Here is a 19,538-nt window from a genome sequence, read left to right as displayed (position 1 = left end):
TTAAGCCAGTTCATGATTTTTAAACATAAGTCCCTGAAAAGAAAGCAATATTAAATTATTTCTAGTGACTATCCTTGGCTCACTTAGTGAAAAATGTATAAATATTTAAATATCCCCTCTTCCAAATTGTTAAATTTTACTAACATGAAGCCAGAACAAAATACTGATTTTCCATAAATAGTCCATACAGGTGATAGTGGAGAAGTTTACAGGAAAATTCTGTTCTCTCTATATATGCAACCACCCACTTCCTGAAGCACTGTAATCCTCAAACTTCTCTAATAAGTTAAGTAAACTAATATAAGTTCTATACTGGAAATTATGCTCTCTTTTTCAAATGATTTTGAAATTGCACAGGAGTTTCTCAAAGCAACCAACTATAACGAAAGGCAGACGCCTTTCAGAGTAATACTGATCACATTTGTTTGACCTAAAGTAAGAGGAAAAAGCCTATCACAAAGATAACGTAATGGGGGTACTGCTTAATTACACTTTGAAAGGATAAAAAGAATCGAAGGCAACACTCAAGAATTATCTCCTGTAAAATACAACTTACTATCCCAAGGAAAGTTATCTTCAGTTCTTTTTAATTCCCCTTAGAAAGGAGTTCTGGTAAACTCTTTCTTTTAAAACGTGGTATCTCCATAAATTATGTTTTCTTTGAAGTCTGCATATCAAGAAAATTTGGGGAGTTCAGAAATCTCAACAGAAGAAATTTGCTCCAGAACCACCATAATGGTTTCTCTGTGCAAAATCTAAAGCTACTGTACTACCTATATACAATAGGCTCCTAATAACGCAATGTTTACACAATGTAAGAGGTAATTTCTCACTCCCATACTAGAAGTCCTTCCTCTGAATAGGATCACAATATGGTTTAATGTTGACAAAGGCTTTCTTGGCAGCATTTCAGCTGAAACCTTTACAGGAACAGACATTAAGAACTAGTTCTAAACTCTGCTGTTGATTGAGTGCATAATGGGTAGAACATCTGAAATGAAAATATACTGATACTAAGACAAGGAGGAGAAAGACACCTTCTCTTTTGTGTCTCAACCTACTAACCAAAAGTCACTGCTTACCTACATATGCAATGAATTTATACAAACCTAAGGATTGTGATCCAGAAAATACTGCCACTGACTGCTTTTAATCTGAAAGATAATGCAGACAGAGGAGTCCAAATTTTATATTCAAGAACTGTACACAAGTCAGAAGAAAGTGAGGAAGCAAGTTCAAAACCTAAAATATAAAGCCAAGATGTAGCTGTCTATGCCTGAGTATTTAGATTCAGAAGTTCATCTGGATGAAGCTAAGCAAATACTGCTGGACTCACAGAAGGTGTGTCTAGACTACAGGGTCTTTTTGAAAAAAGTAGCCTTTTTTCGAAAAAACTTCCCCTGCGTCTAGACTGCCGCTGCGTTCTTTTGAAAGTAAATTGAAAGAACGAGGCAATTTTTTCAACCATCGTCAACTTCATTTTACAAGGAAGAACACCTTTTTTCGAAAGTGCTCTTTTGAAAAAAGGCATTCTTGAATGCAAACAGGGCTTTTGCAAAAGAGAGCATCCAGACTGCCTGGGTGCTTGCTTTCGAATAAGCGGCTCGCTTTTTGGAAAGAAGTGGTTACAGTCTAGACAATCTCTTTCAAAAGAGGCTTTTTCAAAAGATTCTTTCGAAAAAGCCTCTTTCGAAAGAGGCTTGTAGTCTAGACGGACCCAGAGAGTTAAAGGGGTCAGTTCCCTGTGGCTCAAAGGAAAATGACTGAATGCAGAATCATAAAACTTTACTAGTAATTTTGCATACTGTTACATAGGATCAAGCTCAATGTTTTTCCTGCATAGTTAAAGGGTTCAATAAATTTCTGTACTTATGTGTAGAGAGGGAATGCATAAACATGAGCTCACTCTATCCTAATGTAAAGAAAAGAAGTTCTTCCCCCAGAGTAGAGCAGTTCTTCCTCCACAAGTAGTCTCATTTCCATGGAACAGCTGACCATACTCTCCCCTTCCACTTGCAAAATTAAGCCACTGAAAAGCTAAAACCATATTAAAAAAAACCCAAAAACATATTGTGTGTGATTGTGGCTTATTCTTAAGTTTACACTTAGGGGTACGTCTAAACTACATGCCTCCGTCTGGACGCTCCCCTGCCGACATCAAAGCCCTTTGTCGACAGCCCCGGTAAACCTCATCCCACAAGGAATAACGGGGCTGCCGACAAAAGGCTTTGATGTCGGCAGGGGAGGGTCCAGACTAGCGCGCTGAGCGGACAAACAGCTGATCAGCTGTTTGTCAGCTCAGCGCGGCAGCCATGTAAATTTAAATGAAGCGGCAATTATTTAAATCGCCGCTTCGTTTCCCTTTGCCTATCACCCTAATCTACATGGCTCCGTCGATGGAGCCATGTAGTCTAGACACAGCCTAAGACATCACTGAATCCAGCAGATCTGTTCTACAAAGTTTTCTTAGAACTAAATGTTAAGATCTAACGGTGGTCAATGTATCTATATATATTTTTTTAAACACAGGTTGGGCAGAACAATTTAATTCCATTTTGCACATAACGTACCAACCTATAGATGTGATCTGTTTTCTAAAAGAAAGGTTTACTTATGACCTAACAGAATGAATATCAAACTATGTATGGTGCCTTACATTAGTAAAAAAAGCCCTGTTAAATAAAACAGAAATGTCAAGGTATTGTACAGCTACATATAACTGTATTAAAATCAAGTAGAACAGAAAAGAAAATAGCCATAGACATTTCATTAGAATCTGACATATTATAAGGTTCTTGAATGAGGCCATCAGATCACAGAATCTGAAAGTGGCCTACATCAGAAGACAGATTTTTAACTTCCATATAATAGATTTTAAAATCATTTATACTCACAGCTAGCATTTCTGTAAAGAAGAAAAGGTTCATGCAGTTGAAATTCCAAGTCTTTATTTACTGGCTCAACTAGGTTGTGCATATTCAGTCGATTCACAATCGTAAAACCATAGTAGGGAGAAGCTGACCTGTTGTTTCATTGAGAATAGAGTAATTTGTTAAATGTATATCAAGTTTTTACTTAAGTAAAAATATTATCACATGTCTATGCTTTCAAATGCCAAAACAAAGCATGGATTTAGAGTATAATTTGTAATGCCATATGTGTTTAGTTAAAACAGACACCTTCACAATATTTTTTATGACAAATTGTTATGCAGTTCAATCAAGCGTTACTAATATTCTGTTTCTTCTCATTACATGAAACTTTATAGAGAGATACACAGAAATTAACAGGTTTCAGCATTTATACACACATCTAGTTTATACATAGTTCTCAGTTCTATAATCACTTTTACATGTAAATACTCTACAGCAAATATCATCCAATACAAAACCAAGCCTATTTATTAAAGTAACTATTTTATAGGTTCAAATGAATTTTTATAGCATAACAAATAATCAAAGATAAGTAAAAACAAATTAAAAAAAGTATTTTAATAGTTATAAATGTTAAACATGATCTATCTAAAGGAAAATGGAAAAAAATCACCTTCATTTGGCAAAATTTAGCTCTATCTTAAACAGGCACAACTTCACTAGAATCTAAAAATATTAAGAGTTGAGCATGATTAAAAGTAGGAATGTAAAATCCTATTTAATTAACTGATTATATATTAAGTTTACTGGGTTAACCATTACCCGATTATTCTGAGAGGATCCCAAAGCACCCCAGACTTCCCTCAAAAAAGGAGAGATTTTTCTAATACATTAGTTTTCCCCTAGACCTCAAAATTATTCCTAGGAGAAAATAAATATATAAGAAAACTGTTCGATGGGCATAAAAACATTTAACTTCAAAATATTCTGTTCAAGACTTGCTTTAGAGTTTAGCTTTAGAAAAATGCAAGTAAATGCTCAAAGGTCAAAACAAAACAATACTGTATTTAATTCTCCTTAAATTATTAAAGTCTTATAAGACTCATGAGAATTGGCAGCATTCTGGTCATATTGTGAGGATATTCTATCGGAGGAAAAAATATACAACCACAAAATAAAAAAAATAAGTTACATTATAACCAGATGTGATTAGCTGTATAGATTTCAGCAACATCACAACCATATTCATAGAGGACCTAATAATGCATAGTGCTGAGAGCCTCCTGAGATATGCTGAACATACCCGATTCCAAGATTTAGGCACATGCTTAATTTTATTATTGCAAGCAAGTCTCATTGAAATTAAACAGAATGACTTATGTAGTGAAATTAAACACTTGTTTAGGTGATTACAGGAAGGAAGCCAAATGGATATTCAGAACCTCCTAGTGCCAGGGTCAATAAAAAATAATAGTAATATTAAATGTGTGGCTGCCTGACTCATTTTTTATATATAAAATGGATCAGTAATTCATTGTTACATTAGTGCCCTATCTTCCTTTAGGTAAAGATGAAGCCTTTGGTGATATTCACATGCTATTTCTTATTGAGAGATATGCCCCAATATATCCTTAAAGTCATCTGCTGAACAAATTAAAAATCCCAAAGTTGCATATATATAGATTGCTAGCTTTTAATTTACATCATCTGTATCAACAGTGGAAAATAGCAGACCAATTCACTGGAAACTAAGAGAACATACATTATATAATAACTTCTGGAAGGTGGGGGAAACATTATTACTTGGGTTATTAAATAGGGATGGTAAATATTGGTTAATTGAATAGTCGATTAACCCCATGAATTCTTAATTGGTTACTTGACTATTCTATAGTCCTGAGGGGTAGTGCTTGCAGCAAGTGCACAGCGGTGCGTGGTGGCAGCAGCCTGTCTGGGGGGGCAGCTGAGCTCCTGGACCTGGCATGAGCCATTTTATAGTCCCCCAGGGGGGAGGCCAGCAGCCAGTGTGCTCCAGCCCCACTCCCGAGGAACTCCCTATCACTGTATCAGAGGCAGCAGCATAGAGTGCCAGGCAGGAGCTAGTCCACAAAGAGAGCCAGATTGAAAACCAGCCTCCCTTGTGGACCGGCTGCCCGTCACCCTGCGCTGCTGCCTCTGAAAAAGAGGCAGCAGTGTGGGGAGGCAGCAAACCCTGTCCAGGTGGGATCTGAGCTCCCGGACCTGGCGCAAACTGCAACTGAGCCAGGCTGCCTGTCCACTTGGTTCCTAATGCACTTTAAATTCAGAGCCGCAGCAGTGGTAGGTCCCGAACCTGGCGTGAGCCAGGACAGAGCTAGGCTGCTGGCCACCTTGCTAAAAAATTGACTGGCACAGCGAGGCGGCGGGGCGGGGTGAAGAGGAATGCATGTAATCTATAGCAGTGTTTCTCAACCTTTTTTAAAAATAAAGTACCCCTTTTAAAAAAAAATTATAAGTACCCCCAGTACCTACAGTTTTCAAGCACACACATTTTTTTTCTACCACTGCAACACATTTGTTTAAACAACTTAATCGTAGCTGGGTGGGCAATGAAATTTTTGGATGAAAAAAGTACAAAAATAATAAAGCACTGTAAAACTTGAAACAAAAATTCAGTTTTCTCCAAATTTCAGTTGTGTTGATATACCCCCCCAACTTCTCTTGAGTACCCCTAAGGGTACTCAGACCACTGGTTGAGAAATACTGGTCTACAGCATTAACCTACAAGCTTTTACTTATTGGTTAATTTACTATAGCATTACATCCCTATTGGCAGGGCTCGACAAATCGCTATATCTACTCGCCTGTGGCGAATAGATTTCAGCCGGTCGCCCTGTTCACCGGTGCTGTGCGCATGTGCAGTGCTGGTCTGGCGCTTGCAGGGTGTGGGGCTGGCGAGTAGATCTTGCCGTGGTTCGTCGAGCCCTGCCTATTGGCGATGTTAAATTGCATTTAATCAGTTAATCGACTAGTCGATTAGTTGATAATGGGGGAAAACTGCAGAGCCACAGTGGGAGCTAACCCCCCTGTGGCTCTGCTTTTTAAATTTATGAAGACCTGCCAGGCTCGTAATACACTTAAAAAGTTAAAGCGCGCGCGGGGGGGGGGGGGGGGGGGTACAGGACACAAGCCAGGAATTAGCTGCTTACCAGCTCATGCCCGGTCCCCCACTATGCCTCTGCCTCCCCCAGGAGATGGTGCTAGGGGTGAACCGGCTTTTAAGTTAGCTCCCCCAATGCCAACTCCTGCTCCCAGCCCTCTTGCTGCTTCTCTCTGATAGAGGCAGAAGGGCGGAGGAGGGAAAGCGACTAGTCGAGTCACTGGTCGACTAGTTGCTTACATCCCTAATTCCTATCATTAAAAGCACTCAGGAATATATTAGGAAATCAGTTACCAAAATTAATAAAATAACCTAATTACAATTTTTTAATTTCTATGATTCTCTTCATTTTATTCATTTATTTTCTTCAAGACTGTTACTAAAATGTTGTGTGTGCACTTTCTGAAGAGTTATATGTCTAGGTGCTAAATTTCATTTTAAAACATGAAGTTGGATGTGAATTTCTGGTCAAATATCAGAATTAGTTAAAAAGCCAACTTTGATAAAGTCTAAATTTAATAGTTACATATTAAAGCATTTTTGTATGACTTACCTTCTATACACAAATAAGGTACCTTCTATGTCAGTCTTCTCCTACAAGAGACAGCAATTACATCTATTTTAGTGATATGGTTATTCATACAGTTAGGCAGCTTGCATTCTAACAAAAAAATAACTTTTTTAGTACTTTTCAAAGATGCGTGACATCATAAAACTCAGATTTAATCTCATATTTTCAATGAATTGCTAACTTAAGGCAAATATATAAAATTATACATGCTATCTTGTTGATAATAACATTATTCATTTTTTTAGAGAAATTATACATTTCTCATCACTTTCTTCTCCTAACCAGCTTCACTAGAAAAGTCAAACAAATATATTCTCTGTAGTAACCTCATATTCATGTATAGTAATAAAATTTTACTTTGCAAAAAAAAATTTTAAAAGTATCTTGCAATGACAAATTACAATGAGTTTTTTTGGACAATAGCTACAATAGCTATAAATTGAACACACAGCTATCTATATTTTAATTTCATGCTATGCACTGATATCTTGTTTTATATATTAAAACTTAGCTAAAAAGAAAAAAGCCACATGATTTACCACCTGCAAAATAACTTTGGGTTCAACTGGACTATTCACATTACTTAAGTTTTTGCAGGAATAAGATCTCAGAGACCTCGCATGTAACTGCAAACCTCTGTGTCTGACAAGATGTTTTAAAACCTCTTTACATTCATATTAACTTTTTTTTTTTTAGAAATGTAGTGTATATTGATGGTCTTTATTTTCAAAACTGTAGAAAAAGAAAGATATTCTTGAAATTAATCGGAAATTTTATTTCAGAAGAGCAGTCAGTACCAATATTTCTAAAATCCCATACTTTTTGAACTTCAAAATTATCAGCAGGTGGAAAGTGACAACTAGAAAGGTACATAGATACACACACAAATACAAACCGAAAAAACCCTGCAAACAAACACAATTGAGCGTATAAAGCATGTTAGGCAAAACTACTCTATCTGCTTCAATGATAAAAATCAGTGGGGTAGCTATGTTAGTTCTGTCCACCAAAACGAGAGGTCTTGTTTGGGCATACGCTTTCATGGGCAAAATCCCACTTGGTCATATATATCTGACAAAGTGTTTCGTTGCCACAAAGCTTTTGCTCAAATAACTCTATTAATTTCTGGCGTCGGATTTAAATTGTCTCCTCAAACTAAGAACAGTCCGAGATGCTTGGGAGAGGGAAAAGTGTGAAAATTTCAAACTTGTCAAGAGTCACGGCCCTTACCCCGCAAAGCACAGTCCCACAAGCTGAACGGCCTAACCCCTGGGGGCCTCCCGTCCCAGTGTGTGTATAGGTGGGGGGGGGCGGTTCTGGGGCTGCCACTCCCCACTGCTGCGGGGAGTTTTGGTTTCTCTCGTTAAGGGGACAGTGGCTGCCTCTGCGCGCTGGGGATGGGGAGCGAGCGTGTCGGGGTCTATCCCCGGAAATGGGGGGAGGGCCTGGGCCCAGCTCTCCTCCCCTGGGAGGGCGTGTGGGGGTGTCGGTGTCTCTCCTCTCGGCCCGGGGGAAGGGTCTGCAGCGCTCCTGGGGGAAGGCAGCAGGCCCCGGCTCCCCACTTACCCACTCGTTGGCTTTGGGGCTGAAGCTGTAGAGCGCGACCTGGCCGGTCACGTCGGCGATGCTGGTGATGTAGGGATCGTTCCGCTTTAAGACCGCCAGGCTCATCTCCTGCCCCGCTTTACTCAGCGACTCCATCTTGGATCCCGGGAGGAACCGGAGGGGGTGGGGGAAGGGAGCGAGGACCACGGCGTCACGTGTGCAGCCTTCCGTGTTCTCGCCCGGGCACGGCGGCCTCCGCGCCGTCCGTTCCGCCCTGCTGCCGCTGCGCCCTGGGTTCTGGCTGCGGCTGCCCGGGTAGCGGTCGGGGAGTCGGTTACCTCCCGCCCGCAGCTCCCAAGAAGGGACTGTGCCGGGGGACCCCGGCCCCTCGGAAAGGCATCGCCCTGGGCGTAGTCCTGAAGGGGAGTAGGTGAGGCTCAGGCCTCCCGAGCAACGAGCCGCCCCCAGCTGGGCAGCCGGAGGATTTGTGCCCTTAGTGCCCTGTCTGCACTTGCTGCAAAGTCCCATGTTAGGTAACAGGGTTTAATCCATTGGAGACAACCTGGGAGAGACTGATACCGTCCCCAGACGCCAGAACCAGCAGCATGTACAATACTGACCTCTCCCAGGAGCAATGCAGGACGTTGCCACCACAGCCTCAAGGATTCCTCCATGCTTGGGCCAACAGAGTCCCACCGTTGGCATGAATCCCTGAGGCTGTACGCTCCATTCCAGTAGATATGTGAGCCTGAAGGCGTGAGGGGCCTCTCTTGGACCTGGCTACCCCACATCTTTGCACAGACTCCTAGCCATGTCTTCGACCCTTTGGCTGGGATTCACCAGCTCCAAACAAGGAACTATTGACAACACAGTGGCATTCAAAAGAAAATGATTGTATGAGGTTGTATTTCAGATTTCCTGTGTGCTAGCTCCAGCTCCAACTAAAGTCTCTCAGCACAGGCCTGCAGGAACTGTACAGGGATTCTTCTTGCTTACCAGGATGGCTTTAGCACTTGGTAATGATGCCTAGTCAAGATGAATCTGCTAGGGTGAAGGAGGAGTTGATGGCTGCCTTAAGGCCTTGTCAATTATGTGAGGGGACAAAGTAAGGCAACAGGCACTTACAGCATGAGCCTTTGTGCCTTGCCTTCCTATTCTGTCCCTAAGCTTGTTTCCCTTGAGCTACTGGTCTAGTGGGGAGATTCACATGTCACTGTTTGGGTCAGTCTTTTGACATCTGGATTATCCATGTGTACAGAAACAAACTCATCAGACTCTCTGCAACCTGGTAAGGTAAAGGTTGTTAAACTATAAATGCTTTATAAAAGTTACATTAGTCATTAAAGAGTCAATGTAGGTGATGTAATTTCTTGTATTCAATCAACCTCTGATGGTGAGAGGGACAAGGTTTTAAGCTACACAGAGCTCTTCATCAGGTCTGGGAAAAATACAATGACGAGCTCTGTGCAGCGGGAAAGTGTGACTCTCACCAACTGAAGTTGGTCCAATAAAAGATATCTCACCAACTTTGTTCCAAATATCCTGGGATAGGGTTGCCAACTCTCAGGGACTGGACAGACCAGAAACCATTGCTGTGAATAGTGTTTGGTCTGTCCAGTTGGGAAGATTAGCAACCCGGCATCAAGAGGGCTATAACAACATTAATCATTGACATATGTGGGTAATGCATCTAACGCATGTAGAAGTGGAGCCTCAGTTTATTTGCTTTGATTAGAGCTGGGCTTGATAGATATTACTGTTTATTGAGATAACCTTACTGAATTAGACCAGTGGTTCAACTAGTCCAATATTATGTCTCTGACAGTAGCCAGAACTCCAAATGTGCTTATCTTAGGTATTTACATGGCTCCCATTACATTAGCATCTGAATGTCTTGCAAACTTTATAATGTATTCAGCCTTATATGCAGGGAACTGTGCAAAATATTCATAACATGATTTGAAAACCTCACTTTTTGGGAGGAGGAGATTGCATTTAATTTGTTCTAAGGGAATGGGCTTTATTAGGTGAAAAACCATCATGGTGGTTTTGACCATGTGGCTAGTCAAAGTTTGGAGCCTTGCCAGTTATTGTAGCTGAGTGTAGAAACTGACAATGGAGAATGGTATTTGTTTTGATGAAATCCTGTTTCTTTACAAGGAATGTGCAAAGTCTTGCCTCTTTCTTGATCCCCAAAACTTGAGAGATGCAGTATTGAAAAGTTCACAAGGTGAACCGTACGACGTTCTTAGGCTATCTGTCTCACAGCTAGCAAACAATATTGCCAGAGTTCTGTTGATACAATTTGTGAGGCAGGTGTACAAACTTGTACCAAATTCTGCTTTTCACTATTCTTGCATGATTCCCATTGGGGGCCAGACTGTAAAGTGCACATGTACTGATGATACACAGAATGGATGAACCTTCTCAAACCTTGCATACTCTTAATAGAATGAGAAACTTATTTGCCAGGTACCCCAGAAGTTTTACATTGCTTCAAAGAGCCTGCTGAGTGGGCTGGCTGCACCAGAAGAACAGGCTCATGCATCTTAATGGATGAACCTGTCAAATATTAAAGGAGGGTCTACACACCGCCTGTGGATACAGAAACTGAAGGTAGGATTGTGCCTTCCCAGGACACAATCTCACCTCAAGCAATCCCTGCCTGGGGCACTATTATTCCACATTGTTCTTTACTCAGGGCTCTGTTTATCCGGTACACTCTAACACCAAGCCATGTCTACATAGCAGCACTATTTCGACTTAAGATATGCAATTGATGTAGCTCAAATTGTGTAGCTTCTTTCGGCATTAGCCCTGTTGTGTAGACGTGCCCCAACTGTGTTAACTTTAACGGGGGCTTCCAAAGGCAAGAAATGGCATCTATAATGAGCAAAAATGCTATATATTGTGAGTTAAAGTGACTGAGTACTATTCTGTCCAATATTAATAGGGGAAAACAGGTACTAAAAAGAGAAGACACAAATTATTTGAAAATTATTTTAAACAAAAAGGGTGCCTAGAAAATGTGTACACAGATTCAAAATCCTTTTGAAGTATGGATCTCAGTGATGATTCTAAGCACTGCAACAAATAGGATGACCCTTGTCTTCATGTCAAGCTTGGACAAGCGTGGTCTAAAGCAAACCTTGCTTTCAAACTACAGGCAGTCCCCGACTTACGTGGATCCGACTTATGTCGGATCCGTAGTTACAAACGGGGCTTTTCTCGCCTCGGAGGACGCGGGCGGCGGGACCGCCCAGATGCGCTGCGGTCCCGCCGCCCGCGTCCTCCAGGGCGAGAAAAGCTGCTCCGCGTCTCCCTGGTCTGCTGGGGAAGTGCCCCCAGCAGACCAGGGAGATGCGGAGCAAAGCCTCGGAGGACGTGTGCGGCGGGACCGCCCAGACGCGCCGCGGTCCCGCTGCCCGGGTCCTCCGCGGCTTTGCTCCGCATCTCCCTGGTCTGCTGGGGGGGGGCCCCCCCAGCAGACCAGAGAGACGCGGAGCAAAGCCGTGGAGGATGTGGGTGGGACCGCGGCGCGTCTCGGTGGTCCCGCCGCCCGCGTCTCCCTGGTCTGCTGGGGGGAGGGGGACGCAGCTAGTGCGCACCCCCCCCCCAGCAGACCAGGCTTTTCTCGCGATGCCTGGGGTAGAGCAGCTGGGGTGCTGCCCGGTTGGTCCCGCAGCGCCGCTCCTCGGCGCTACTGGACCAACCCGCCAGCACCCCAGCTGCTCTGCCCCAGGCGTCCTGATTCAGCCGCTGCTGGTCAGTTTCAGCAGCAGCTGAATCAGGACGCCTGGGGCAGAGCAGCTGGGGTGCTGCTGGGTTGGTCCAGTAGCGCCGAGGAGGGGCGCTACTGGACCAACCCGGCAGCACCCCAGCTGCTCTGCCCCAGGCGTCCCCAAGTCAGCCGCTGCTGAAACTGACCAGCGGCTGACTACAGGAAGCCCGAGGCAGAGTTGCTCTGCCCTGGGCTTCCTGGAATCAGCTGCTGATCAGTTTCAACAGCGGCTGACTTGGGGACACCTGGGGTAGAGCAGCTGGGGTGCTGCCAGGTTGGTCCCCGCAGCGCTGAGGTGCGGCACTGCGGGGACCTACCCGGCAGTGCCCCAGCTGCTCTGTCCCAGGCATCCAGATTCAGCCGCTATTGAAACTGATCAGCGGCTGATTCCAGGAAGCCCAGGGCAGAGCAACTCTGCCTCGGGCTTCCTGTAGTCAGCCGCTGGTCAGTTTCAGCAGCGACTGAATCTGGATGCCAGTTCCGACTTACATACAGATTCAACTTAAGAACAAACCTACAGTCCCTATCTTGTACGTAACCCGGGGACTGCCTGTAATGCAATGAGAAGATCTTGACAAAGTGCAGCCTTCTGCAATGCCAGATCTTCTTTACTGCATCTTGAATTAAAAGTGAAACATGAAGAGCACTGATAATAGAATCAAGTGGGAGTTTTGGTTCGTGGATTGTTGTCCTCCATCATCTTTTACCCCAGTTCAACACTCAAGTGGGTTTGTTCTCCTTGCCCTTGTTCACTGCTCGTGCCTCATTGTGTGATATTTTATATCAGAAATGTATGAATAATGAGTGAAGGCTCTCATCTTCCTCTGCCCTGAAGCACACAGAAGTAAACAGTATGTGCTTAGCCTCAAACTTAGACCTCTGTGTAAATGTTGCATCTCGGTAAGATTGTTCAGTGGCTATTGTATATTGTGAATATCTTTATCCTCTTTTGAGTTATGCAGCAGTTAGTGGGGGAAATATGTTTACCTATCATTCTATACATTCTGTTCATGTACTGATATGGACAGAAGTGGGGTGATGTTCATAATGATCTTTTGATGTTTTCTGTTAGAGTAGGATGTTTTCTATTTGTTATGCTTCAGCGAAATAAAAGTACTTCATGTGCTGTATTTCAATTATTCAGTCAAGGTTTTATAGGACATAAAATATCAAAGTTATATCTTACTATATATTGTAAAATGAAAACAAGCTAAAGGATAACAATTTTCCTTCTCTCCTACCAATGGCCTGCTGCTGGCAAGACAAGTTGTCGCCAGTAATGGTCAGCTCCCAGATAGGAGCTCTGTTTATGGGATCTTCTTTTCTCCCCTCCCTAGTTTACCATCTTTTGCAGAGCAGATGATAATGAAAATTGCCCCAAAGGTTTTCATAACTCTTCTTCACGCTTTAGGTAGAAGGGACATGGTGTTATCAAAAGTTGTCTTGGGATTAGACTGGTCCAGCTGTCACAGAGGCAAATTTGTGACACACCTATGAAGGTGGAGTTCTTTGCTTCCCCATGTGAAACTATGGTCACCAGTACTGTCCATCTCCGATTTTCTACAATGCACATACTCCCTTTCTTGAGCTATATTTCTTTTTGAACCATAACCAATGGTTTTGTAACTTGGACTAATTGTTTACTGTATCATTTTCAGTTTAATTACTTTTAATGCCAGCAATACTGTCGCTGATTCTGCAAAGAGACCTGTTTAGCAAGCGCCTATTGAATAGTTCACTTTCACCAAAGGAAATTAATAGATAGCAGGTTTAAAACACAGTTCTTCACCCAGTGCACAGCCCACCTGTGGAACTCCTTGCCAGAGGATTTTGTGAAGACCAGGACTTTTTAACAAGGGTCAAAAAAAGAGCTAAATACATTAATGGAAGATAGGTCCATCAATGGCTGTTAGTCAAGATGGGTAAGAATTGTGTCCTTAGCCTGTGTTTTCAGAAGCTGGGAATGTGTGACAGGGGATGGATCAATTGATACCTGTTCTGTTCATTCCCTCTGGGTTACCTGGCATTGGTCACTGTCAGAAGACAGGATACTGGGCTAGATGGATCTTTGGTCTGACTCAGTATGGCCATTGTTATGTTCTTAGAGATTCAGTATCATAGATGCTTATTTTTGGCTGAGATAAATATTTTTCCACTTTTATATAAAGGTTTTCCTAAATCTTATTACCAGCCACAGTAGTTCCACATATTTTATTGTATTTTCTGAGAGTTTTTGAAGGTAGGTATTGTAGGTATTCAGCTGTTTCCTAGTATACTTCCTTCCTTGGTTACCAGAGTAAATTTTCTTGTTGTGAAATCACTTTTCTATTATCACTACAATGAGGTTGCTCGAGATGTACATCTAAGATATTTTTGGGGGACAGTCAACAACAAATTATATGTTTTTTTCACAGTTCATCATGTCTTACCTATTTAACCAAATGTTACACCCTTAGATCAGAACGTTTTCCCATGAGATAGCAAAGGTATTCAAAGTGTAATTAATTATGTAGAATTACAGCAAAGCAATAGTTTGTATAACTAAATTCATCTGGGACTATTCAGATATGTAAAGTTACTCGTATTTTTGGGAAGTTATTCATGTGTCATGGCATTGTCCTATTGGTTCTGGTTTGTCATTTCCAGCCAAGGGGAGCCGTGGGAAGCAGCATAGCCTGGGCTGCTGCTTCCCGTGGCTCCCCTTGACTGTAAATGGCAAACCAGAGCCAATGGGAGCTATGAGGCTCTGTGACTTTGGGGCCTTTAGCTAAACAAAGTTGCACAGGCCCGTTAACGGCTTTCCCACACAAGTCCTGCAGCCCATTTTGAGAAACACTGTTTTATAGAGACAGGGAATGGAAAAATAAGAATTCTGGAATTTCATCCAGCTTTGTGCACTCAACTAGGCTACATTTACTCTGAAAGAATGTTGTAACATACAATATTGTTCATGTGTGCTATACATGCACAATTAGAACAGAGGCTGGAGAGTTAGGAAATGAGTTCTCTGCCTAGTTCCACCAAAGACTGGTTTAGAGATTTGAGGCTAGTTGTTTTTACTACCGTGTTTTGGTTTCCTCACTTAAAACTGAGATAATAATACAGAACAACACGTATGAAGTTGATCTTTCTGGATGAAAGGTGCCATAACAGTAACATATTATTTATATATTTATTCACTACAAATGACTTTGGCATAGTTTTTACATGTAAGAATTTAAATTGTGATTTTTACAGAGCAGAATGGATGGACTTTTTTCTTTATTTACTATTATAGGGTGAAAAATTTGTCTCTCTTAATGCTCATGCCTAAATAAATAATTTTATATAATCTCAGAGCAATATTTGTTCAAATCTTTGTTTCAGATTAGATGGAGGGCTTAAATTAACTCACCTTTGGGTCTTACATGATGAGAAAGGGCGCAGGCAACCTAATGCAATTTGACATGCTATCTGTTTTTCCCCCATTCAGCTGGTAAAATCTTGTAGGAACTGATGTGAAGCAGGAAGCATGAAAAACAACTGTGAATTATTGAAACCATGTAATTTAATAAAGTATAAGTATAATGACATAAAAGAACATTTATTCCCCTGCAGTTTGGGATTTAAGTATTATGAACAGTTATGGTCCTTCTAACAGATGCTAACAAACCATTATTTAAAGAAAAGGCAATAAATTACATTTATAATTCAATAAAACTAAGAACCACTGAAAATAACCAATTTCACTCGTGCAATAAAACTGTTCCCACAACAGCAGCGCAAGAGGTTGAAATAGGTCACAGACAGCCCTCCTTACGTTGCTCAAGAACATTAGAAGGATTAATAATTTATAGATTATCTGATAGAAACAATGATCTGGTGCAGACAGGTAATCCAATCTCCAGTATTCTTCTAACCTGCTATGCCATTTCATTTGGGGATTGTGGAAGGGTGGCAACTTTTCTAGGAAGACACTGTAAACTGCTGACATTTGCATCAAACAAATGACAGTTTTTATCTGAGGAAGGTAAGTGGTGAAATCAGAGAGGTAAAAGTGTAAAATTTTCATCTGTGTTACCAAGGTTTGGTTCAGGAATTGTATCTTTTTCACTATTAGGTATAAACTATCAGGGAAAACAATATATGGTAAAACAGCATTTTATCATTAATGCAAATCAGAGCTAGAGAGGTGTTGTCTCTATTTTTATTTTCTGTACATTTTGCATAAACATTTAGAGATATATCAATCTTTGACTGTATGTATCAAAAAATTCAGTACAGTTTATTTCTGTATATCATGCTTTCAATGATGGCAGCTAAAAGTACAATAGAAATAGCCATGGAACACTGTTTTTGTTGCTGTTACATACTTAATTTTAGAAATATATGGATACTCACCTATATGTTTCTTTAGGTTTTGACTTGTTTTACACAATGTCCAAATATAAGTGTGGATGATATGGATGTAGATGCTGAACGTATCAGAATCTCACTAATTTGACTACGGATATGATACCTATTACAAACCCTCAATGCTTTGAAAATTAGCAAGGGAATTAATTCAGTACAAAACCAAGGATGCAGTATGACAGACTGTTCATTGTTCTTTTAGTCTGATAAGTAGGGCATATTTTGTACATATAATGAAATTATTAAAAACATTGATCTCTCAGTAACAGGAGAGCTCACTGTAGGCTGTGCTATTAGTTTGACCCATTGGGGAGAGACAGGGAAAGAATTCCAATGTTCTTTTGTGAAATACACATTTTGCAAATTAGCAAATTGAGGATTAAGTATACAGGACTGAGAAAATATACCACAAAATACGTAGTAGTGGCACATAATTTAAATTACACAGGACAATTTTGAGATCATTACCTTGGTAGAAGGTTATAGTGGAATAATTACAGGTTTCTAATTTTATTCAAGATTTTATTATGCCCATATTGTGTTGAACTTTTAGAGCATTATTGTTTGCTTACATTATGACTTTCTTGCAAAGTTATTGATAAATTGATAGTTATTTATTACATTTAAATGATTAATAATTAATACATTAACCAATAATAAGTAACCAGGACCACATGGTATTCACCCAAGAGTTCTGAAGGAACTAAAATGTAAAAATGCAGAATTGCTAACTCTAGTCTGTAACCCAGGGGTGGGCAAGATACTGCTTGTGAGCCAGATCCAGCCTGCCAAGCCATGGATCCAGCAGACACCCTGCGGAGACCCTGAGCTGCTGTTTCAAGCATAGGGGTGCTCCATGTGCCTTTCTGCTCTAGAGGGAGGGAGAGGTTTCGTGTGTTCTCCCCGCCCTCAGCCCTATCCTTAGCTCCTGTTGGCCAGAAACAACTAGCCAATAGGAACTGACCTCGGCTAATCTCTCAATTCCTATTGACTAGAAACAACCAACCAGTAGGCGTTGAGAGATTGGCCTGGGGGAGGGGGCACAATGCAAGCCTCTTCCCCCTCCTGAAGCTGAGAGCCATATGGAGGGAGCAGCCTGCAGTTTCAAGTGGTGTAGGGCTGCAGCAGGCAGGGAGCCCAGCTTGCCTTGGGGGTGCTGCAGGGCTGCTGGCTGGGAAACACTTTGGTAAGCACCTTCCAGCCAGAGCCAGCCTGTGGCACCCCTGCCCCTTCCACACCCCAACTCCCGCCCCCAGGTCACCATCGAAACCCTCTGCACCTCCCTGCCCCAGGTCACAACTCCCTCCCAGATCCCTTCCCCAAGCCAGAATCCTCTCCTGCACCCATACACCCTCCCTGACCCTGCACCTCAATCTCCTGATGCAGGTCACAATCTCCTCCTTCACCCAAACTCCCTCTCAGACCTCAGATCATCTTCTGCACCCCAGTCCCTTACCCCATACATCTTTGCACCATCCTAGACCCCGCACCCACCTCCACTGAAAAATGTGGCCCTTGACCACTTTCTGAAATCTTGGAGTGGCCCCCCACCGAAAATTATTGCCCAGCCCTGCTGTAACCTATCATTTAAATCCGCTTCTGTACCAAATAACTGAAGATAGCTAATTTTTAAAAAGGGTTTCAGAATTACATGCTGCTACAACTCACTTTGGTACTGGGCAAACCGGTTGAAACCCTGGTAAAGAACAATATCGTCAGACATATAGCTGAACATAATTTGTTGGGGAAGACATGATTTTTGTAAATGGAAATCACATGTTGCCAATCTACTACCAATTCTTTGAGGGGTTAATAAATACGTGGACCAGGGGGATCCAGTGGATATAGTGCAGTGGTCTCCAACCTTTTTACACCCAAGATCACTTTTAAATGACAGAACAAGCCAAGATCTATCGCCCTGCCCCTTCCTCGAAGCCCCGACCCTTCCTCTCTATTCTCCTCTCCATCATTTGCTATCCCCAACCCTTATACTGCTGCTTTCCCCCCCCAATTCTTCTGTAGGAAGAGGTTTTTCCAACATTGGGCCTGTCTAGACTGGACCAAATGTCAGAAAAACCCCTTCTTTTGGAAGCCCCCTTATTCCTCATGGAAAGAGGAATATAGGGGTTACCGAAAGAGCACATTTGCTCTTCCACTAAAAAAATGGAAGAACAAACACATCCTTGGATGCAAAAGAGTTTTTCTGGGATATCTCCGGAATCCTGAAAAACTCCTGCAGTCTAGCCAGACCCTCGCTGGGTTGAGGCAGGATGTGTTGGCTCTGGGGTGGGAATGAGGGATTTGGGTGTGGGAAGAGGTGAGAGGTGTAAGTTCTGGGAGGAAATCTGGATGCAGGAGAAGGTGGAGTAGGGGATACTGGGTCGCGGAGGGGGCTTCAGGCTGGGCAGTGTTGGGGTCAGATGTAGGGTTAGGGTACTAAGCAAGCCACAGGCTTATGGATATGAGGGTGCAGGAATTTGGGTCAGGGTATGTGAGGGGTTCAAGGCAGGGGGTTCCAGTATATGATAGGTTCAGGTCGAGGGTCTAGGGCAAGGGGGAGTGCACTAGTGTTATGATGCTGTGGGCAGATGGGGGCTTATCCCCAATTTAGGTTTGTTGGCTAGGCTTCATTTTTAAATAAACATTCTGTCAAACACAAAAAGTTTCTGCATTGTCTTTATTTATGAGAAGGGCAGGGAACCCGTTTTGAGTCAAGGGTCACTGACCCACAGAAAAGTCAGTTGGGGCCACACAAGTGAGATGCAAAATAAAAACTCCAAAACCCCCACAAGCCTCACTAATGTGGCCCCAACTGCGCTGGTGGGAGCAGGGGACATGGTATTGGGGAAGGGTGCCAGGGGGTACTGGGACGGGACAGGATGCTGGGTAGGGTGCCAGTGGGTGCTGGGGCAGGAGACTAGGTGCCAGGGCAGGGGACAGGGTGCTGGGGCAGGGAGCCAATGGATGCTGGGGCAAGGGACAGAGGGCCAGTGGGTTCCAGGGCAAGGGTCTGGGGCAGAGGACAGGGTGCTGGGGTGGGGACAGTGTGCCGCGGGGGCAAGGGCCAGGATGTCAGTGGGAGCAGAGTGCCAGTGGAAACGGGGCAGGGTGTTGGCTGGGGCAGGGAATCCTCGGTCTGTGTCTCCCTCCCTGCCCCCGAGGAGGGAAGCTCCGGCAAGAGCCTCCTCCTGGGACTCCTCCCCTCTCTCCGACGTGCGCTTCCCCCCGGGACTCCTA

The 19,538-nt window shown here is 42.7% G+C and overlaps 1 protein-coding gene across 1 annotated transcript in view; it reads right to left on the bottom strand.

Annotated features, from left to right (window-relative positions):
• DCP1A (decapping mRNA 1A) overlaps positions 1–8,320 on the bottom strand; it is a 57,240-nt gene extending 48,920 nt beyond the window's left edge. The window contains exons 1-3 of the mRNA XM_006129734.4: positions 8,150–8,320; positions 6,566–6,606; positions 2,895–3,022 (exon numbers count right to left, since the gene is read on the bottom strand). Coding sequence (XP_006129796.3) covers positions 2,895–3,022; positions 6,566–6,606; positions 8,150–8,284 — 304 coding nt within the window. The 5' untranslated portion in view covers positions 8,285–8,320. The remainder of the gene's footprint in view (positions 1–2,894; positions 3,023–6,565; positions 6,607–8,149) is intronic.
• Positions 8,321–19,538: the final 11,218 nt, after the last annotated feature.

This window comes from Pelodiscus sinensis, chromosome 11 (assembly GCF_049634645.1).
Source record: "Pelodiscus sinensis isolate JC-2024 chromosome 11, ASM4963464v1, whole genome shotgun sequence".
Taxonomy (NCBI): Eukaryota; Metazoa; Chordata; order Testudines; family Trionychidae; genus Pelodiscus; species Pelodiscus sinensis.
This window is presented reverse-complemented; position numbering and strand designations above follow the sequence as displayed.